General features: G+C 44.4%; 1 protein-coding gene across 1 annotated transcript in view; it reads left to right on the top strand.

Moving 5' to 3' along the window:
• The window catches only part of KCMF1 (potassium channel modulatory factor 1), a 62881-nt gene extending 44855 nt beyond the window's left edge, over positions 1-18026 (top strand). The window contains exons 4-7 of the mRNA XM_074952152.1: positions 887-988; positions 3704-3878; positions 6949-7231; positions 15966-18026. Of these exons, the coding sequence (XP_074808253.1) occupies positions 887-988; positions 3704-3878; positions 6949-7231; positions 15966-16227 (822 nt within the window). The 3' untranslated portion in view covers positions 16228-18026. The remainder of the gene's footprint in view (positions 1-886; positions 989-3703; positions 3879-6948; positions 7232-15965) is intronic.
• The last annotated feature ends 359 nt before the right edge of the window (positions 18027-18385 follow it).

Genomic DNA, 18385 nt, shown 5'->3' with positions numbered 1-18385 from the left:
TTGTGCCAGTTGTATGTATGAGGCCTGCATCGTGGTTTTTGTTTGTCATGATTTCCATGAGAAACTCAGGTCTGCCTTAGAATGTTTTGAGTCTGTCTACACTTGACTACTTTCTACCTAAAATTTCCCACAGTTGCTAACACCATTGATGCACCACCCTTGGTACTAATGGTGGGAGCACTCATTTAGACAAGACATGGTATGCAGCCTGGGGTTTCCCCACCCAATCAATCACAGTAAAATACTTGTGTCTGGTGTGTGGACATGCTAATATTTCCACTGTTGCTGCAATGGTGGGGAAAAAATTGGGATGGGGGAGTCTAGAATAGATAGTTTGAAGATCCTTGGACTCTCTAAATGTTGTTATGGGAGGCAGCCTGTTCAGATGCTATCAAATATTCACTTTCGGAGTAGTTCTCTTCTCAGTCTACATATAGAATGTATGTGAGAGTGTGCCTCTGGCTTTCAAGAGCAAAGAATGAACAAGATGATGTCACCATGTTTGGTGCATGTGAGCTGTTAGCAACATGTGTAAACAGACCCTCTCTATCTGCATAGAAATTAGCATATTAAGACAAATTGTAAAACCAGAGAGTTACAAATCTGATTTGAAAATAAATTTCACTTTGGGTTTCCAGGGTGTTACTAAAAACATAAGTAAGACGGGAAGACAATATGGGTTTTTAAAAAAACTAGTTAAGCTAATAGTTCTTCCTGAACACTTTTTTTAAACTACTTTTTACCTGTGGCTACAAATATGCAGCATTAGAATTTGATTATTAAAACATAGTAATGTCTAATTGTTAAGAGATCAGCCCAGAACGATAAATGCATGTTGCTGTTTTGTGAAGTTGTTAAACTTGTTTTTCTCACTTTGTCATTTCAGATTTGTCCAATATGTGCAGCGTTACCTGGAGGGGATCCTAATCATGTCACAGATGACTTTGCAGCACATCTTACACTGGAACACAGAGCTCCTAGAGATTTAATATCCTTTCTCAAGTCAAGTAAAAAAGGCAGGATTGTATTACATATAATATTAACTACTTGTTTTAATTTTACAAGCAGGTTGTGGCATTTTAATTCCACTAGCCTCTTAGAACTGCCATTTAGTTTAGTTGTTGGAAAACCAGTATATGAAAAAGTTACTGTAGAACCAAATGTCATAATTCATTGTACTACTAATAAAATACCTAAGTTACTAGTGTTTTTGAAAACCAACAAATAGATGCAAATAAAGTTGCCTGCTGACAGTATCTGTCTAAAGCAGTGGTTTTCAACCTTTTTTTATTTGTGGAGCCCTAAAAAATTTCAAATGGGGGTGCAGACCCCTTTGGAAATCTTAGACATAGTCTGCGGACCCCCAGAGGTCTGCGGACCACATGTTGAAAACCACTGGTCCAAAGCAGTAATATAAATGCACCAGTACATTGCAGATAATTACACACCAAACATGATGAATCAGTTTATACCATAAACAATTTTTTGAGCGGTTGTTGTGGGTTGGTTTTGATGAGTGACTTTTAAAAATTTTACTTCAGCTATATATTGCCATTTTAAATGGGATACTTTCATTGATGGCATTTTTATGATAATTAGAGAAGTTAACAGGAGATTCCTGTAACTTTGGGCTGATTTTTCATTAGCTTGGATATAGATTGTAAGGATTTATCCTGTTCTGCTGACTGAAGAGCTGAAATGGCTCTCAATACATACTGCTCTGTAGAAACGTATTATTTCTATTTATTTTCTTTTTCATCAATTAACGTGATAATTTTGTTCTAATTTAAATTTTTTGCTGGGCAACTTCCTACAGCATATTGAGAGTTCATTATTACTCTATACAGTGAAACCCACATAGAATAATTGCTGATAATAGGATTAAAGCATTTATAATATATTATCATAAAATGTTTATATATCTCTCAATTAAAATGTGATTATTAAATTTCTTTTAAAGAGTGAATTTACGTCACTTATCCATTTTTCCAGGTTAGGTATTCTTTCTAAAAACTATCAAAAGTTTCTCATTCTGAAGGAGAGTAGATGGTGTTTTGAGGTAATAGTTGAAATTCCGTTGTGATTTTATTTGATTGCCTATAATGTTAGCATTTAAATGGTCCCAGTTGCACATTGAAGTTAACTTCTTATTGTGGTGATTAAGGGATTGAATTAGAATGTACATCTTTGGAATTCTTCTTTCGCCCCCCCCTCCTCTCCCCAAGCTGATCTAAAGAGTATTTGAGGCTGCCTCACATATTGATGAAACTGTTCAATTAAAGAATATTTTTTACTAGCAGCGAAGAAGAGCCAGAAAAATCAGAGCTTGCTTTTAAGATACTAAGTTAAAGTTGCAGTGCTAACCATTACAAAATAAATATTTTGGTTTCTAAACTAATAGTCCATATCTGATATGGAAGATGTTGGACATTAAGAAAATTAAAGATGGAAGCTCATACTGCCTTATGATGCACTTACACCCACAACAGCTTGGGGAGCATTATGGAGGCTTACTGGAGCCATTGGGTTCCCTTTCTTTATTGCTCAGTAACTAAGGGTTTGGGGGAGAGCCTCATTGAGAAGAAACATCTATTTCTTCAAGCAGTTTGCAGTGGAAAAGAGGGAGGACAGCTATCAAATTCAAGGAGCTATTAAAACACTGCTGTGTGATGTCCTGATATTACTTTGCTAGGCTTGTATCTGAGCATGCGCTCTTAACACCTGTGGACTCTGGGAGAGTTAAGATACAGATCTGAGCTTTAGAATGTTATCAGTTTACATCTAAGGCTAATTCCCAAAATATTGTGCCTTTTGTCACCAAAAAGCAAGCATATGAAATCCATGGCTCCTGTTTGCACTCCGAATCCCTTATTGGACACCTGTATCATTTGGAAGATCTTTAGTATAGGGCTGTGTTTAATATAGACTTTATATGTAGTGGTTGTAGCTGTGTTGGTCCCAGGCTATTAGAGAGGCAAGGTGGGTGAGGTAATATCTTTTACAGGACCAACTTCTATTGGTGAGAGAGACAAACTTTCAAGCTTACACTGAGTGTCTACACTAGAAACTTAAGTCGACCTAACATAGGTAATTACTGCAGCGGTTCGTGTCCACACTACCCGCCTTCTGTCAGTGGTGTGCATCCTCACCAGTAGCACTTCCACCGACTTAAGGGCGGGGGGGAGGGGGCTGAGAGCCTGGGCTCTCAGCTCCAAACGCAGCTCTGTGCCAGGAGCCCAATTGCCCACACCCTTCAGGCTCTCAGCTCCCCACTCCCCGCTGCAGCCAGAAAGTTTCTTGGATCAATGTTCGGTACTCAGTATCCAGAACTTGGGGATTGTAACTTCGCATGCATCTGCTGAGTACTAAATATAGCGAAACAATCAACAGAGGTTCTTAAATTATCTAGAAAACACCTTTATGATCTAGCAAATAAGAAGTCTCAGGGAGGATTCTCTGCAGACAAGGAGGAACTGATAGTGAATGTGAGAATAATAGTAAAGCTTGGTGCAAATAACTATAGAAGTCTTGAGTTCCATGTACTATGGCACTACAGGCTCTGGTTGCATAGTTAAGATTGAGTTGTTTTATACTTGACTTGTACAAAGAATACAGTGTGCCATCCCCACAGCCCATTCTACTGGTTAAGCTCTCGCATTTAACACACTATCACAGTTTGGTATTTTCTTAACTGTTTGGTTATGATGAGTCCAGCGGTGTTCGGCATGTGCGTAGAATGTTTCACCCAGGCCGGGGGTTGGGAGGCCCTCGCGCACGTAGATCAAACATGCACTTTACTAGCAGTTCCACTGGTGGGCTTTCATCTTCGCAGAGTTCATATTCTCCAAGCAATAGGGAAGCTATGGATCCTATAGCTGGTAAGAGTCATAATTCCTTATTTTCCCTTTAGAGTTTTTCTCCACACTCAGTGACAAAATCCAAGAGAATGGTTGCTCTGCTTGTCCATATTTACTGTGTGTGTATTTGTGTGTGCTTGTGTGCGTGAGCACGCGCTAGGACCAGAAATTCTCTCCCTTCCCCCAAATGAGAAGATTTTATTGATAGCAATCTGCCTTCTTCCAAGGTAAAGTTGAAAGTTAAAAACAGATTGTCATATGAGGTGATGGTTCCAAATCTATCAGTCTTAAAAAGTAGTTTACTAAAAGTTCAGTAACAGGCCACTGATTGAGTTGTACAGAAGGATTGAATCGAGGATCTCTGAATCTAAAAACTCTGGTCCTTTACATTCCAAAGGTCTCTGGTCCAGTCCCCTCAGACAGCCTACCTGCATGCATTGTTATATATTTTAAAAGTGAACAGTGTTTTCAAAATCCATTATCTACCTCAATGCTTCTACTGTGTATTTGTCACATGTATAGAATTACTCATGGGGAAGATTAGGTATCTGAATCTTTACTCCACACAAAAACGGTATACTTCAGTGTTAATCAAGATTAAATGAGCTACATTTTGATATTATTGATAAACATTACGAAATGTCTTCTGTTTGCATTCAGACTGCAGACTGAATGGCAGACTTGCTAATTTTAATATAAATTTTAAAAGATTACCAAGCACTTACAAAGATGGTCTGTTGTAATTGTAAGCATTTGTGGCAGCTTCTGGTCAAAACAGTTGGAAAGAGGAAAGTCTCTTATTTTCAAGTTCCAAATATTAATTTGTGGATTTTTAGGGTGTACATGGATACCCTTTAAGTATTATTTTTCCACTTGTATGATTCTGGGGGTGGGGAAAACTTGTCTGTAATGAGATAGTGACATACCAGGGTACAATCCAGACTAATGAGCAGCTGTGTCACCCTTGCCCTGCAGCCTTGGGTGCCTTGCTGAAGTAGCTCCCACCTGGGCTGCTCACAAACAGCCTTCCAGCATGCAAATCACACCCTGAGTGTCTGTGTGTAACTGCAGCCTGCCAGCTACACTTGGGTTACACTCTGGCTCTTCCCAGCCTGGGTTATCATTACAGGGTTGACCCCAACACACCCCCAGTCTTAGATTTTCCTTCCAGAGATGTATGTCCCTCTCCTGGACAATACAGTAAAGAAAGATGGAAGAAAATTGACCAGTAATATGAAAGGGCATTAGAAGTTACTTGGGGGGAAAAAACAAAAAACCTGAAATGCAATTATTCTGTCTCAAGAATTAAGGGCTTTGTTTGTTTTTGTAACCACATTTCCATAGCAAAATGGGTAAATTTAAAAATAGCAATGTTCAAATTTAAGTGAATCGAGTCCAGGATTTAATTGCTTGGAGCCACCCTCATGAGTTTGGAGAGTCCCCTTGTTTCAATCATGCCACTTGCTTCCAACTTCCAAAACCTTTCTGGGACTAATACAAATGTATAAACATTTCAGAGGGATAATTGTTTGCAAAAGACAAAATTTCCCCTCCTCCCTCCCCAAACAAAACACAACAAATTAATGCTTCCCACAAGCTTTTTGAATGCAGATAGGTTCTACCATAACATATGGGCAGAATTTCTTCTTACACTGTTTATTTTTGAAATACTTTTTCGTGCAGGCAAAACTCACCACAGTTCCCACTCTGATCCCCCTAAAACTGAACAATTCTATATTAGCCCTGTCCAAAGCCAGACATGTCTTTATCTAGGCAGATCTTTACTGCCCTTGTAGCAGTAGGCATCTTTATTAGGCCAGTATGAGGGAAGTCATACTAACACCTGCCAGGCAAATGTAAGTATATTTTTTATCCAAATTCAGGGAAAACTAGTTTACTGTCTATCTTGTGAACCCAACAGAAATTACACAATGTACAGTATGGTGGAAATCTATGTTCTGAATTGAATATTCCCCAAAACTAATTGACAGAAGTGTCAGTAGTGTCATTTTTCTTTTCTACAGCACACCTTCCCTTGTGTATAGCATGGAGATAGTGTGCCGGGGGGCGGGAGGAGAGCGCCTATGAAAAGACAAAATGGAAATGGTTGCTGAGGCAACAGCCATTTTGCCTAGAAGTTAACACTTTAGGGAGCTAGCAACTGAAGATATCACCTTGTAGTCAATCCAGTCTAGGAGATGCCCTTCTTTTTACTGTTCAAACGATTCAGACTGAATTGCTTCATCCTAGTAAAGAAATGAATAGTATAAATGATGCTTTGATCTTGGGGAATGGAATGTGTCTTAAGTGTTTTGTAAAGCACTATGTGCCCATCTGGCAGTCTGAGCTAGATCAGGGGTGGGCAAACTTTTTGGCCTGAGGGCCACATTAGGGTTGCAAAACTGTATGGAGGGCTGGGTAGGGAAGGCTGTGCCCCTGAAACAGCCTGGCACTGCCCCCCTCAGAACCCCCGACCCATCCAACCCCCCCAGCTCCTTGTTCCCTGACCGTCCACTCCTGGGACCCCCTGCCCCTAACACCTCCCCCAGCACCCCCCTCGATCCAGGCCCCTCGGGACTCCCATGCCTATCCAACCCCCCCTGCTCCCTGTCCCCTGACCGCCCCACCCCCGAACCTCCGCCCCAACCAACTGCCCTCTGACAGGCCCCCAGGGACTCCCACACCTATCCAACCACCCCCTGTCCCCTGACTGCCCCCTGGCCCCCTTACTATGCCGCTCAGAGCAACATGTCTGGCAGCCGCGCCGCCTGGCCAGAGCCAGACGCACTGCCCTGCAGGAGCGCGCAGCCCCGCTGCCCAGAGCGCTGCCCACGTGGCTGCGGGGGAGGGGGACAGCAGGGGTGGGGCCGGACTAGCCTCCCCGGCGGGAAGCTCAAGGGCCAGGCAGGATGGTCCCGCGGCCCGGATGTGGCCCGCAGGCCACAGTTTGCACACCTCTGACATAGATAATGATGAAGTATTTTAAAAGAAATAAGAGATGGGGAGATTGATGCACAGGAAATACTTGTATTCTCATTTGTTAGTATTAATTTAAGCAAATTTCACTGTAGTACTTTTCTCCTCTTTGCAGAGCTTTTATCTCAGTTATCAGGCGTGAGGCGTTCTGCAGGAGGACAGCTCAATTCCTCTGGCCCTTCCGCTTCTCAGTTACAGCAGTTGCAGATGCAACTGCAGTTAGAACGACAGCACGCACAGGCAGCACGACAACAGCTGGAGACAGCACGCAACGCAACCAGACGCACCAATACGAGCAGTGTCACCACCACTATTACACAATCTACAGCAACAACCAACACATCTAACACAGAAAATAGTCAGCAGGCTATCCAGAACTCTCAGTTTCTTCTTACAAGGTAACTCATTCTAAAAATGTGTTCCGATTACTTTTATTACATGCACTAACCCTATTCTTGACCCTGATTTGACAAGGTGCTTAAGCCTGTAGCTAACTTTAAGCCCATAAATTGTTGCATTAAGTTCAATAGGACTACTCATATGCTTAAAGTTAAGCACATGCTTAAGTGCCATGCCTAGTTGGGGTATTTAATTGCAGCTTAATGTCCCATATCCCCCCAATCGCTAATGCCCAACATAATTTGTTTAGCCAATAGGTGATCATGCAAAATGCATACGCTAGTGTTCAGCAGATCTTTAGGTGCCACAGAGTTCTGAATTGTAGACACTTGAAATCTTGGCAAAATGATTTTGCACTTTGACTTAGTGCTAGTAATGGATGATCATCAGTAGGGCATTAGTTATAGTTATTCTATTAAACATGCAAGTGCTTGGTCTGAATGCAGTGTTTTTCATATAGCCTATAAAACTGCACTGCATTATACACCATCTGTTCTGCCCAAAAAGTTAGAATGAAGTTAAATATCATTTATATATATGCTATAAGAGTGAGTAATTTAGTTCAGTTTATTGTTTGTAATTGATATCAGCTGTTTTCCATGGCAGTTAATCACTTAGGTACAAAATGAAAACATTGGTTGCAGAAACGCAAGCCGTAGTGAATGGCTTTTAACTGCTATTGCTGAATCCATGTTGTCAGGAGTAAAGATGAGACTAAAGTGAAAAGCCAACCTGGGAACTAAAGTCAAACAGATGTTGCTTGCAATCAGCTTCCAGCTTTTGCAGACTGCCATGGAGAGAGCCTTCCTACCGCTCCTGGAAGCTACTGTCCCAAGAAGTTGCCAGCAAGAGTATCCAGTTAGCTTTCGTGCTGGGTATAGGTGAGAGGCAGTCTCTCACATAACCTTGTTGCTTTTCTTCCACACAGTTGTGGGGTAATTAAAGGTTTGTGTAGTCACAAGATTTACAACCATTTTTACCACTTAAAAATTCATTTTCTGCTGACTTTGTAGAGGAATTGATTCTTACAGTGGTCTTAGCCACTGCAGTGCTCAAAGTATAGCTGTGGAATTTTTGACTGGATCCCTACAGTATAAATGCAAACAGAAAATTTTTGTTTCATCTCATTTTAAACACCAGTGTTTGTCCACTCGCTGTATCCATGTTAACACTGTTCGCTGCTTCTCGAGTTCTCTAGCATCAGTTTGAGAGGCATAAAGGGATTTTACTTTATAGATAATTTCCTGTTGATTGTGCTTGTTTACATTACTCCTTCCAGGAACGTAAGAGCATTTCCAGTTATATCAGCCTATCTGTTTGAGCTCTAACATAGAGAAAGAGAACTTGGAAGTTAACATTAAATGGTATTTAACAGGAAATGAATATTTCATCCTAACTGGAGGTTGAATAGTGTTTCTTCTTCGAATGCTTGCTTACGTCAATTCCATTTCAGATGTGTGCGTGCCCACGTGCGTGGCCCTTGGAGATTTTTGCCTTAGCGGTATCCGTAGGGTTGGCTGTGATGCCCTCGAGTGCCACTCCTATGCGTCGGTATATTAGGCGCCGCAAGCCCTACGCCCTCTCAGTTCGTTCTGACCACCCGGGGTGGGTAGTCGGAGCACCTCTTTCCCTTGCCTCATGAGGGCTAGCAGTTCTTCTACTTCAGTCTTCGAGCCTTAGGGCTTCGTAAATAGTTCGTTTATAGTGGTTAGTTAAAAAGTAGTTGTTCAGTAGCGTAGTTAGAGTCCTAGCGGGACGCCCCCAGTGGGACATGCCCCGGTCTTTGGGTTTAAGCCCTGCTCTGACTATAACAGGCCTCTATGCCTGTTAGTGACCTCCATAGCAGGCCTCTATGCCTGTTAGTGACCTCCATAGCAGCTGCCTCAAATGCTTGGGGGAATGACATGTGAAGAAGTGTTGCATCTGTAAGAACTTTCATCCCAGAACTCAGAAAGAGCGAGACATCCGTTTGGGAACCCTCCTCTTGGAGGCTGCTCTCTATCTGGTGTCTGAGCCTTCCCGGTCAGACTCTGCCCCAAGCACCTCAGCCTCGGTGCGCAGCACACCCCCGGCACCGGGCTCTGCCCGTCGCTGCTCCCCAGCACTGCCTAAGAAGAGATTGAAAAAGAGTGACTCCCCGTCACCAAGCAAGAAGGGAAAAGGACCAAGTTCAGGCCAACAGCCCACACCGGAGCCAGATGGGGACCCCACCTGATGGGGCCTTCTGCCCCCAAGGGATCTGCCACCAACTCCAGGGAGCAGTAAAGGACCCACGCTGATGGCAGTACCGAAGCCTTCCCAGGCTGTCCTGGCGCCCAGAGAGCAGAGGTCTCTACCGGCACCGCGTGTGTCACAGGTCACAGCAAAGGCTCCTGGTGAGGGCAAGCCAGCCGCAAAGACCCCTCAGAGGGCGGGTGAACGACGCTGGTCTCTGGAGATGAGACAGCAATCCCTGTCTCCATGCCCAAGGTCTCTGTCTTCTGTGGGACGTCCTACATCACTGGCACCACACTCACGGTCTCTGCCCTCTCCACGTGGGTTGCCTAGAGGAAGGGACCAGTCACTGTATTGCTGGCACCGTTCATCCTCCTGCCGGCTGTCTCCTCGGTGCAGATCCCCATGGTGAGAGCAGACTCGGTCGTGGTACTTCAACTTATGGGACTCCCTCCGTAAATTCAAGGACTCACTGCCCTAGGACTCGGACCAGGAATTCGGGGCAGTTCCTCAACTGTCTTTGTCCCTACTGTTCGGCCTGGTCACAGGTCACCTCTGACCGTTGAGTGCTAGAGATTGTATCTCAGGGCTACACCCTGCAAATCTTGGCCGCCCCTACACGCATGCCCATCTATCCCTCTTCAGGGACCCTTCTCACAAGCAATTCCTCATTCAGGTGGTTGAGAACCTCATGCAGCTGGGGGCAGTGAAGGAGGTCCGCTGGGACATGAGGGGAAAAGGGTTCTACTCCTGTTATTTCCTAATCCTGAAAGTGAAGGGGGGTCTAAGACCCATTCTGGACCTGCAGGAACAAGTCTCTCAAAAAGTTGAAGTTCCACATGGTCTCCCTAGCCTCATTCATCCCCTCCTTGGATCCAGGAGACTGGTACGCCGCCCTTGATCTGAAGGATCTACAGCCAGGGAGAAGGTTAAGGTGATAAACATTTTGGATTGGGAAAATGGGTTTAGTTTAGAACTATGTTCCATATCTCCATCTTCAAAGGTCGCAGACAATTCCTCCGTTTTGTGGTGGGCGGGCACCATTTCCAGTCACAGCGTTGTCCTTTGGTCTCTCGTCTTCCCCAAGGGTGTTTACAAAAGGTATGGCACCAGTGGCCACTTACCTCAGGCGTCGAGGGGTTCAGGTCTGTCCATAAACTCGACGATTGGTGCATCAAGGGCAGGTCTCAGGATCAGATGCAAAGAAGCCTCGATCTTGTTTGTTCCACCTGTCGTGACCTGGGCCTGTTGATAAATGAAAAGAAATCAACCTTAAGGTCCCTGCAACGAATAGAGTTCATTGGGGCGGTTCTTGACTCCACATGAGCCAGAGTCTTCCTTCCGGAGGCGCGATTACAGCCCATATCAGACTTGATCCCCCACATGAAAAACTTCCCACTCACCACTGCTCACACTGACATGTAGTTGTTAGGCCACATGACCGTGTACATACGTGGACCAGCATGCCTGGCTCCATCTCCAGCCACTGCAAGCGTGGTTGGCATTCGTCTACATCCCCAACAGACACGATCTAGACTGGATGATCAGGGTTTCGGTTTACATCCAGTCATCTCTAGATTGGCAGCTGAGCCCCAAATCTGTGTTGGAGGGAGGTCCACATCACTGACCCTGGTTTCTGATGCGTCAGACCTCGGTTGGGGAGCCCACCTAGGCGAGCTCAGCATGCAAGGCTGCTGGTCGTGGGACAGTCTGTCCCTCCACATAAACGTCAGGGAGCTCAAAGTGCTTCGCCTGGCTTTCCAGGCTTTCCTGCCCCACGTGAAGGGCAAGGTGGTGCAGGTCCTGACAGACAATACCACAGCGATGTATTACATCAACAGGCGGGGCCAGGGCCAGGTCGTCGGCCCTTTGCCAAGATGCTCTCTGCCTTTGGGACTTCTGTGTGCAGCATACCGTCCATCTGGTGGCTGCACATCTGCCCAGGCCCAAGAACATGGTAGCAGATCACTTCAGCAGGACCTTCTCATCTCACCACGAGTGGTCATTCTACCCACCCACTTGTGATCTTCCGGCGGTGGGGGACTCCCCAGGTGAACCTATTCACATCTTGTCAGAACAGGAAATGCCATGTGTTCTGCTCATTCTGGGGATTGAACAAGGACTCCCTGTCAGATGCCTTTCTGCTCCTGAGGTTGGGGGGTCTGATGTACGCCTTCCCACCAGTGCTGTTAATCCACAAGGTCCTTATGAAGATCAAACAGGACAAGACGAAGGTGATCCTGATAGCTCCCGTGTGGCCTCAGCAGCACTGGTTCGGCACGCTGATGGACCTTTCGGTAGCTTCCCCACAGCAGTTGCCTCTCTGGCCGGATCTGCTGTCCCAGAACCATGGCAGTCTTCTGCATCCGAACCTGACGGCGCTACACCTGACAGCGTGACTTCCACATGGCTAAATGCGGAAAAACAGGAATACTTGGTCTGGGTCCAGCAGGTCTTGTGGGTAGCAGAAAGCCCTCCACCAGAGCAACCGACCTGGCCAAGTGGAAGAGGTTCACGGGCTGGGCCTTGGACTGGGGTATCCGGGCTGAGCAGGCCTCGCTGCAGGCGATCCTGGACCATCTTTTGCACTTCAGGCTCCAGGGGTTGTTCCTGTCATCGATCAAAGATCACTTGGCCGCTATTTTGGCCTTCCAGCCTCTGCTCCAGGGCAGATCGGTCTTCACTCACAACATGATGGTCCAGTTTTTGAAAGGTCTGGAGTGTCTCTACCTGCGTGTCAGGGATCCCATCCCTCCCTGGGACTTGAATCTTGTGCTGTTGCAGCTCATGGGTCTCCCTTTGAGCCTCTAGCTTCCTGCTCCCTTCTCCTCCTCCTCTGAAAAGTTTCTTTCCTGGTCGCAATAACATCTGCCCATAGGGTCTCTGAGATCAGGGCACTTTCTTCAGAGTCACCCTTTACGGTGTTCTAAAAGGACAGGGTCCAGCAGTGGCCACATCCAGCGTTCCTGCCCAAGGTAGTTTCACAGTTCTTTACTGGCCAAGACTTTTTCTCCCTGTCTTCTTTCTGAAGCCTCATAAATTGGAAGAGGAGCACAAATTGCATGCCCTGGACATCAGGAGGACACTTGCCTTTTACATTGACAGGACATGACCAGGGAAGAGTATAAAAATATTGCTCGGGCATGTAGGAAAGATATCAGGAGGGCCAAATAGCACCTGGAGCTGCAGCTAGCAAGAGATGTCAAGAGTAACAAGAAGGGTTTCTTCAGGTATGTTGGCAACAAGAAGAAAGCCAAGGAAAGTGTGGGCCCCTTACTGAATGAGGGAGGCAACCTAGTGACAGAGGATGTGGAAAAAGCTAATGTACTCAATGCTTTTTTTGCCTCTGTTTTCACTAACAAGGTCAACTCCCAGACTGCTGCGCTGGGCATCACAGAATGGGGAAAAGATGGCCAGCCCTCTGTGGAGATAGAGGTGGTTAGGGACTATTTAGAAAAGCTGGACGTGCACAAGTCCATGGGGCCGGACGAGTTACATCCGAGAGTGCTGAAGGAATTGGCGGCTGTGATTGCAGAGCCCTTGGCCATTATCTTTGAAAACTCGTGGCGAACGGGGGAAGTCCCGGATGACTGGAAAAAGGCTAATGTAGTGCCAATCTTTAAAAAAGGGAAGAAGGAGGATCCTGGGAACTACAGGCCGGTCAGCCTCACCTCAGTCCCTGGAAAAATCATGGAGCAGGTCCTCAAAGAATCAATCCTGAAGCACTTGCATGAGAGGAAAGTGATCAGGAACAGTCAGCATGGATTCACCAAGGGAAGGTCATGCCTGACTAATCTAATCGCCTTTTATGATGAGATTACTGGTTCTGTGGATGAAGGGAAAGCAGTGGATGTATTGTTTCTTGACTTTAGCAAAGCTTTTGACACGGTCTCCCACAGTATTCTTGTCAGCAAGTTAAGGAAGTATGGGCTAGATGAATGCACTATAAGGTGGGTAGAAAGCTGGCTAGATTGTCGGGCTCAACGGGTAGTGATCAATGGCTCCATGTCTAGTTGGCAGCCGGTGTCAAGTGGAGTGCCCCAGGGGTCGGTCCTGGGGCCGGTTTTGTTCAATATCTTCATAAATGATCTGGAGGATGGTGTGGATTGCACTCTCAGCAAATTTGCAGATGATACTAAACTGGGAGGAGTGGTAGATACGCTGGAGGGGAGGGATAGGATACAGAAGGACCTAGACAAATTGGAGGATTGGGCCAAAAGAAATCTGATGAGGTTCAATAAGGATAAGTGCAGGGTCCTGCACTTAGGATGGAAGAATCCAATGCACCGCTACAGACTAGGGACCGAATGGCTAGGCAGCAGTTCTGCGGAAAAGGACCTAGGGGTGACAGTGGACAAGAAGCTGGATATGAGTCAACAGTGTGCCCTTGTTGCCAAGAAGGCCAATGGCATTTTGGGATGTATAAGTAGGGGCATAGCGAGCAGATCGAGGGATGTGATCGTTCCCCTCTATTCGACACTGGTGAGGCCTCATCTGGAGTACTGTGTCCAGTTTTGGGCCCCACACTACAAGAAGGATGTGGATAAATTGGAGAGAGTCCAGCGAAGGGCAACAAAAATGATTAGGGGTCTAGAGCACATGACTTATGAAGAGAGGCTGAGGGAGCTGGGATTGTTTAGTCTGCGGAAGAGAAGAATGAGGGGGGATTTGATAGCTGCTTTCAACTACCTGAAAGGGGGTTCCAAAGAGGATGGCTCTAGACTGTTCTCAATGGTAGCAGATGACAGAACGAGGAGTAATGGTCTCAAGTTGCAATGGGGGAGGTTTAGATTGGATATTAGGAAAAACTTTTTCACTAAGAGGGTGGTGAAACACTGGAATGCGTTACCTCGGGAGGTGGTAGAATCTCCTTCCTTAGAGGTTTTTAAGGTCAGGCTTGACAAAGCCCTGGCTGGGATGATTTAACTGGGAATTGGTCCTGCTTCGAGCAGGGGGTTGGACTAGATGACCTTCTGGGGTCCCTTCCAACCCTGATATTCTATGATTCTATGACCAAGCCATTTCGTAAGTCAGCACAGTTGTTCATTGCGGTGGCAGAAAGGATGAAAGGTCACCCAGTGTCTGCATGGAGGATTTCGTCTTGGATCACAGCCTGCATCCGTTACTGCTATGACCTGCAAAGGTGCCTCCACCGGCGACCGTGCATGCCCACTCGACTAGGGCGCAGGCTTCGTCAGCAGCCTTCCTGGCCCAGGTGCCGATTCAGGATATCTCCGGGGCCGCTACCTGGTCGTCTGTCCACATGTTTACGTCTCGTTGTGCGCTCACCCAGCAAGCCCAAGACAATGCTGGCTTTGTGAATTCCGAGCTGTGACCAGGGATACTGCTTGTGAGTCTCCTAGAATGGAATTGACATGAGCAAGCACTTGGAATAAAAACGGTTACCTGTCTTTTGTAACTGTTGTTCTTCTAGATGTGTTGCTCGTGTCCATTCCATTACCGGCTCCCCTGCCGCTCTGTTGGAGTTGTTGGTAAGAAGGAACTGAGAGCGCATAGGGTCAGTGGCTCTGGATATACCGCAGCATGAGTGCGGCACTCAAGGGGGTGCCACAGCCAACCCTAGGGATGCCGCTAAGGCAAAAATCTCTGACCGCGCACGTGGGCGCATGCACAGCTAGAATGGAATGGACATGAGCAACACATCTCAAAGAGCAGCCGTTATGAAAGGTAGGTAACCGGGTTTTTTTATGTACATTAGATATTTTTTTACATTTTAGGCGAGAATAGAAGAAAAATGTAGTAAACAAAGATGTCATTAATAAATACTACTGCTTTAGAAAACATTAAACTCCGGGGTGGTTCTGTAAAAAAGGCCCATCATCTTTGTGTGATTCCAGCTCTCTTGGGATGCTCGAGGCATTGTAATATGCAGGCCTTCTGGATTTTAAAGTTCCTGTTACTTTTTTCATCTTTTGGCTTCAAGTTGATACATTCTCCTCTACAGCATTTCCTCAGCTTCTGTCTGCTGGAAAACTATGGCAGAAACTTGAAGTTTATATCAAATAATTTATTGCTGTCATGCTGAGTTTTACCTAAATGACCAAAAATCTGACCTCCAGAGATCAAATGTATGTGACATAAATTAAAATCTTTTAGAAATAATCCAGGGGCTGGTATTTACAGACTTTTCAGTTACAGACTTTCAGAGAGTGTGTAGAATAGAATATTTTACATTTAGTAGTGCAAGTTTTCATGTTGTTTGCATTCAGAATTTAATTTCTCCATTTTATCAATCCAATCTGTGCAGACTGTTGTGACTTGAAACAGAAGGTTTTTGAAATGTCTATTTTAGTTGGATCAGGTATATCAGTCATTGTCAGATCTGTCCGCCTCCAAAGCGCAGGATAGCAATACACATACTGGTTCCCAAGTTGTGGTCACAAACACCTTCCAGTGTGTGTCAGTCCAGCAGATGACAGCATTCTTCCAGTGTAATGGCTTCAGCCCAGTGGGCTTTTATCAACTGTCTGTCTTGTCTCTCCCTTCACTGTTGTGCAGGTTGAATGATCCTAAGATGTCAGAAGCGGAGCGTCAGTCAATGGAAAGCGAACGGGCAGACCGTAGCCTATTTGTTCAAGAGCTTCTACTGTCCACTTTGATGCGGGAAGAAAGTTCCTCCTCAGATGAGGATGAGAGGGGGGAAATTGCCGATTTTGGTGCTATGGGCTGTGTAGATATTATGCCTTTAGATGTTGCTTTAGAAAACCTAAATTTAAAAGAGAGTAATAAAGGAAACGAGCCTCCTCCACCTCCTCTTTGATGACATCCCACTTCGCAGACAATGTCCTCTGTGCTGTATTTGCCAATGAAAGTGGACAACTACTATCTTGGGTTTGTTTTGGTGATTGTAATTTCAGGTCTGTCACTCTTGTTACATTGTGTACATTCAAAAGGAAGAGAGAAAAGATATATATGATAATCATTTCCACTTAACTAATTTTTACTTCTAGCAGGTAAATGTAGGTTGCAGTGCAGAGGAGAAACCTCTGTGTTCTGTACCTTGACATGCAAAAGGCTCTCCTAATACTCCACGTTCAAACTGAAGAGGAAAAAATGAAAAATCTCTAATGAAGCTGCTGTGTGTATTTATGAATATTAATGAATAAAAACTGCTTGGATGGTTTACCTTAACTACTGCATGAGGTTTTTTGCAGCGTGCATGAGTTTTAGTGACCTTGTCATTTAAAAAATTAAATACAAGGAGTAAAACTATAAAAACCCAAAGCTTCTCCCATTATTCAAAGGTTACATGACAAAAAGGTTTGTGTTCACTAGCAGTTTGTAGCCATGAAGTAGCTTTTGAATAATATGTGACTGAATCACCTATTTCCTATGTGCTTCCAGCACATAAAGCAAGCTCTGCAGTGGGATATATTGTGGTTTCCAGGGTTTGGCATTTTGCTATATGTGACTATTATGTTGCCATATTAGTCATCGCGTCCATGTGGAGTTCAGCTTCTCTTTTATGCATCTGTAGGAGACACAACAGTAATGCCACTGCTGGAATCTACTGCAAAGGGCTTTTGTGTGCCCTAAAATCAAATCTTGTTCATCTTTGTTTAAAGTTTTTCCTTTTTGTGGTTGTTAAAATTTTTCAACTGTTAAACATGTTTTATTCAGGTGTAGATGATTCATTTATTCACTGTCTTAAAGGAAAAAAAAAAGTTAACCTGGATTATGTTGTCTTAGTTTTAAAAGCCTTCACAGTCTCAATCATATTTCTGAGTTATTTATGTATTTGCTTCATAGTTTGCAGAGACTTGTCAGTATCAGGAGAGCTTGAGGATTTGACTTCCCAGACTTTGTCAATATATTACAACTGAATTCTTAATGCTAACTTTAGCACCTTTTATTTATTATTTCTCTTTGATTATTTTTCTGGCATTAAAAAAAAAGTAAAGAGCCTTTTAATCGAATCATGCCACCTACATGCCTATACTATTAATCCTATATGTAAAAAAAATGTACAGTGTTTTTTGTGCATAGACTTTCATAATAGCCCCAATGCAAAGACAGCAGGGGTTTGGTTTTTTTGGAATGTAAAGTTAGACTATAAAGACAAAAGTGCACACAGCTTCTGATAAATTTAAAATAGGCTTATACTATAATCATGTCTCTTTCCAGTTCTCTAACCTCGCCCGCTTTCTCTTGCTCTGTATCTTCCATTCCTGCAGCATTACAAGCATTTTAGAATAAAATTACAGACTTGAACACCAGCTGGTGTTCTCAACAGAACTGTGACGTGTATACTAATCTAAAATAACAAAAAAAACTACCCCACAGTTTGAAGTTTCAGTTTCATTCTCATTTTCTTAATCCTCAGATTCCAAGTATTTCCAGCCAGCACAGTACAACTTTTGTTTTTGTTTAGTCTCTGCAACAGAAAATGTTTTAAGGGAAATTTTACACCAGTCTTCTGGTTATACTAGGAGTTACCCCCGGGAGGGATTTTTTTTATTGATTGTTGAGGATTTTCAGAACCAATTTTCAAGCTGTAGTCTTTTCAAACACATCTTCTGCACATTACAATAAGACACACCGTTCAATAAAGCATTTTCAAGACTGTTGTTCAGTTGATTTTCTTTGGTGTTGGTGCATTATCCTGACAGTTTGACTCTAAGATTTCATAGAAGATTAGAGTTGGAAGAGACCTCAGGAGGTCATCTAGTCCAACCCCAACTAAATCATCCCAGCTAGGGCTTTGTCAAGCTGGGCCTTAAAAGCCTCTAAGGATGGAGATTCCACCACCTCCCTAGGTAACCCATTCCAGTACTTCACCACCCTCCTAGTGAAATATTGTTTCCTAATATCCAACCTAGACCTCCCACACTGCAGCTTGAGACCATTGCTCCTTGTTCTGTCATCTGCCACCACTGAGAACAGCCCAGCTCCATCCTCTTTGGACTGGACCGAAAAAT

The sequence above is a fragment of the Natator depressus genome, chromosome 5 (genome assembly GCF_965152275.1).
Source record: "Natator depressus isolate rNatDep1 chromosome 5, rNatDep2.hap1, whole genome shotgun sequence".
In the NCBI taxonomy this organism is placed as follows: Eukaryota; Metazoa; Chordata; order Testudines; family Cheloniidae; genus Natator; species Natator depressus.
This window is presented reverse-complemented; position numbering and strand designations above follow the sequence as displayed.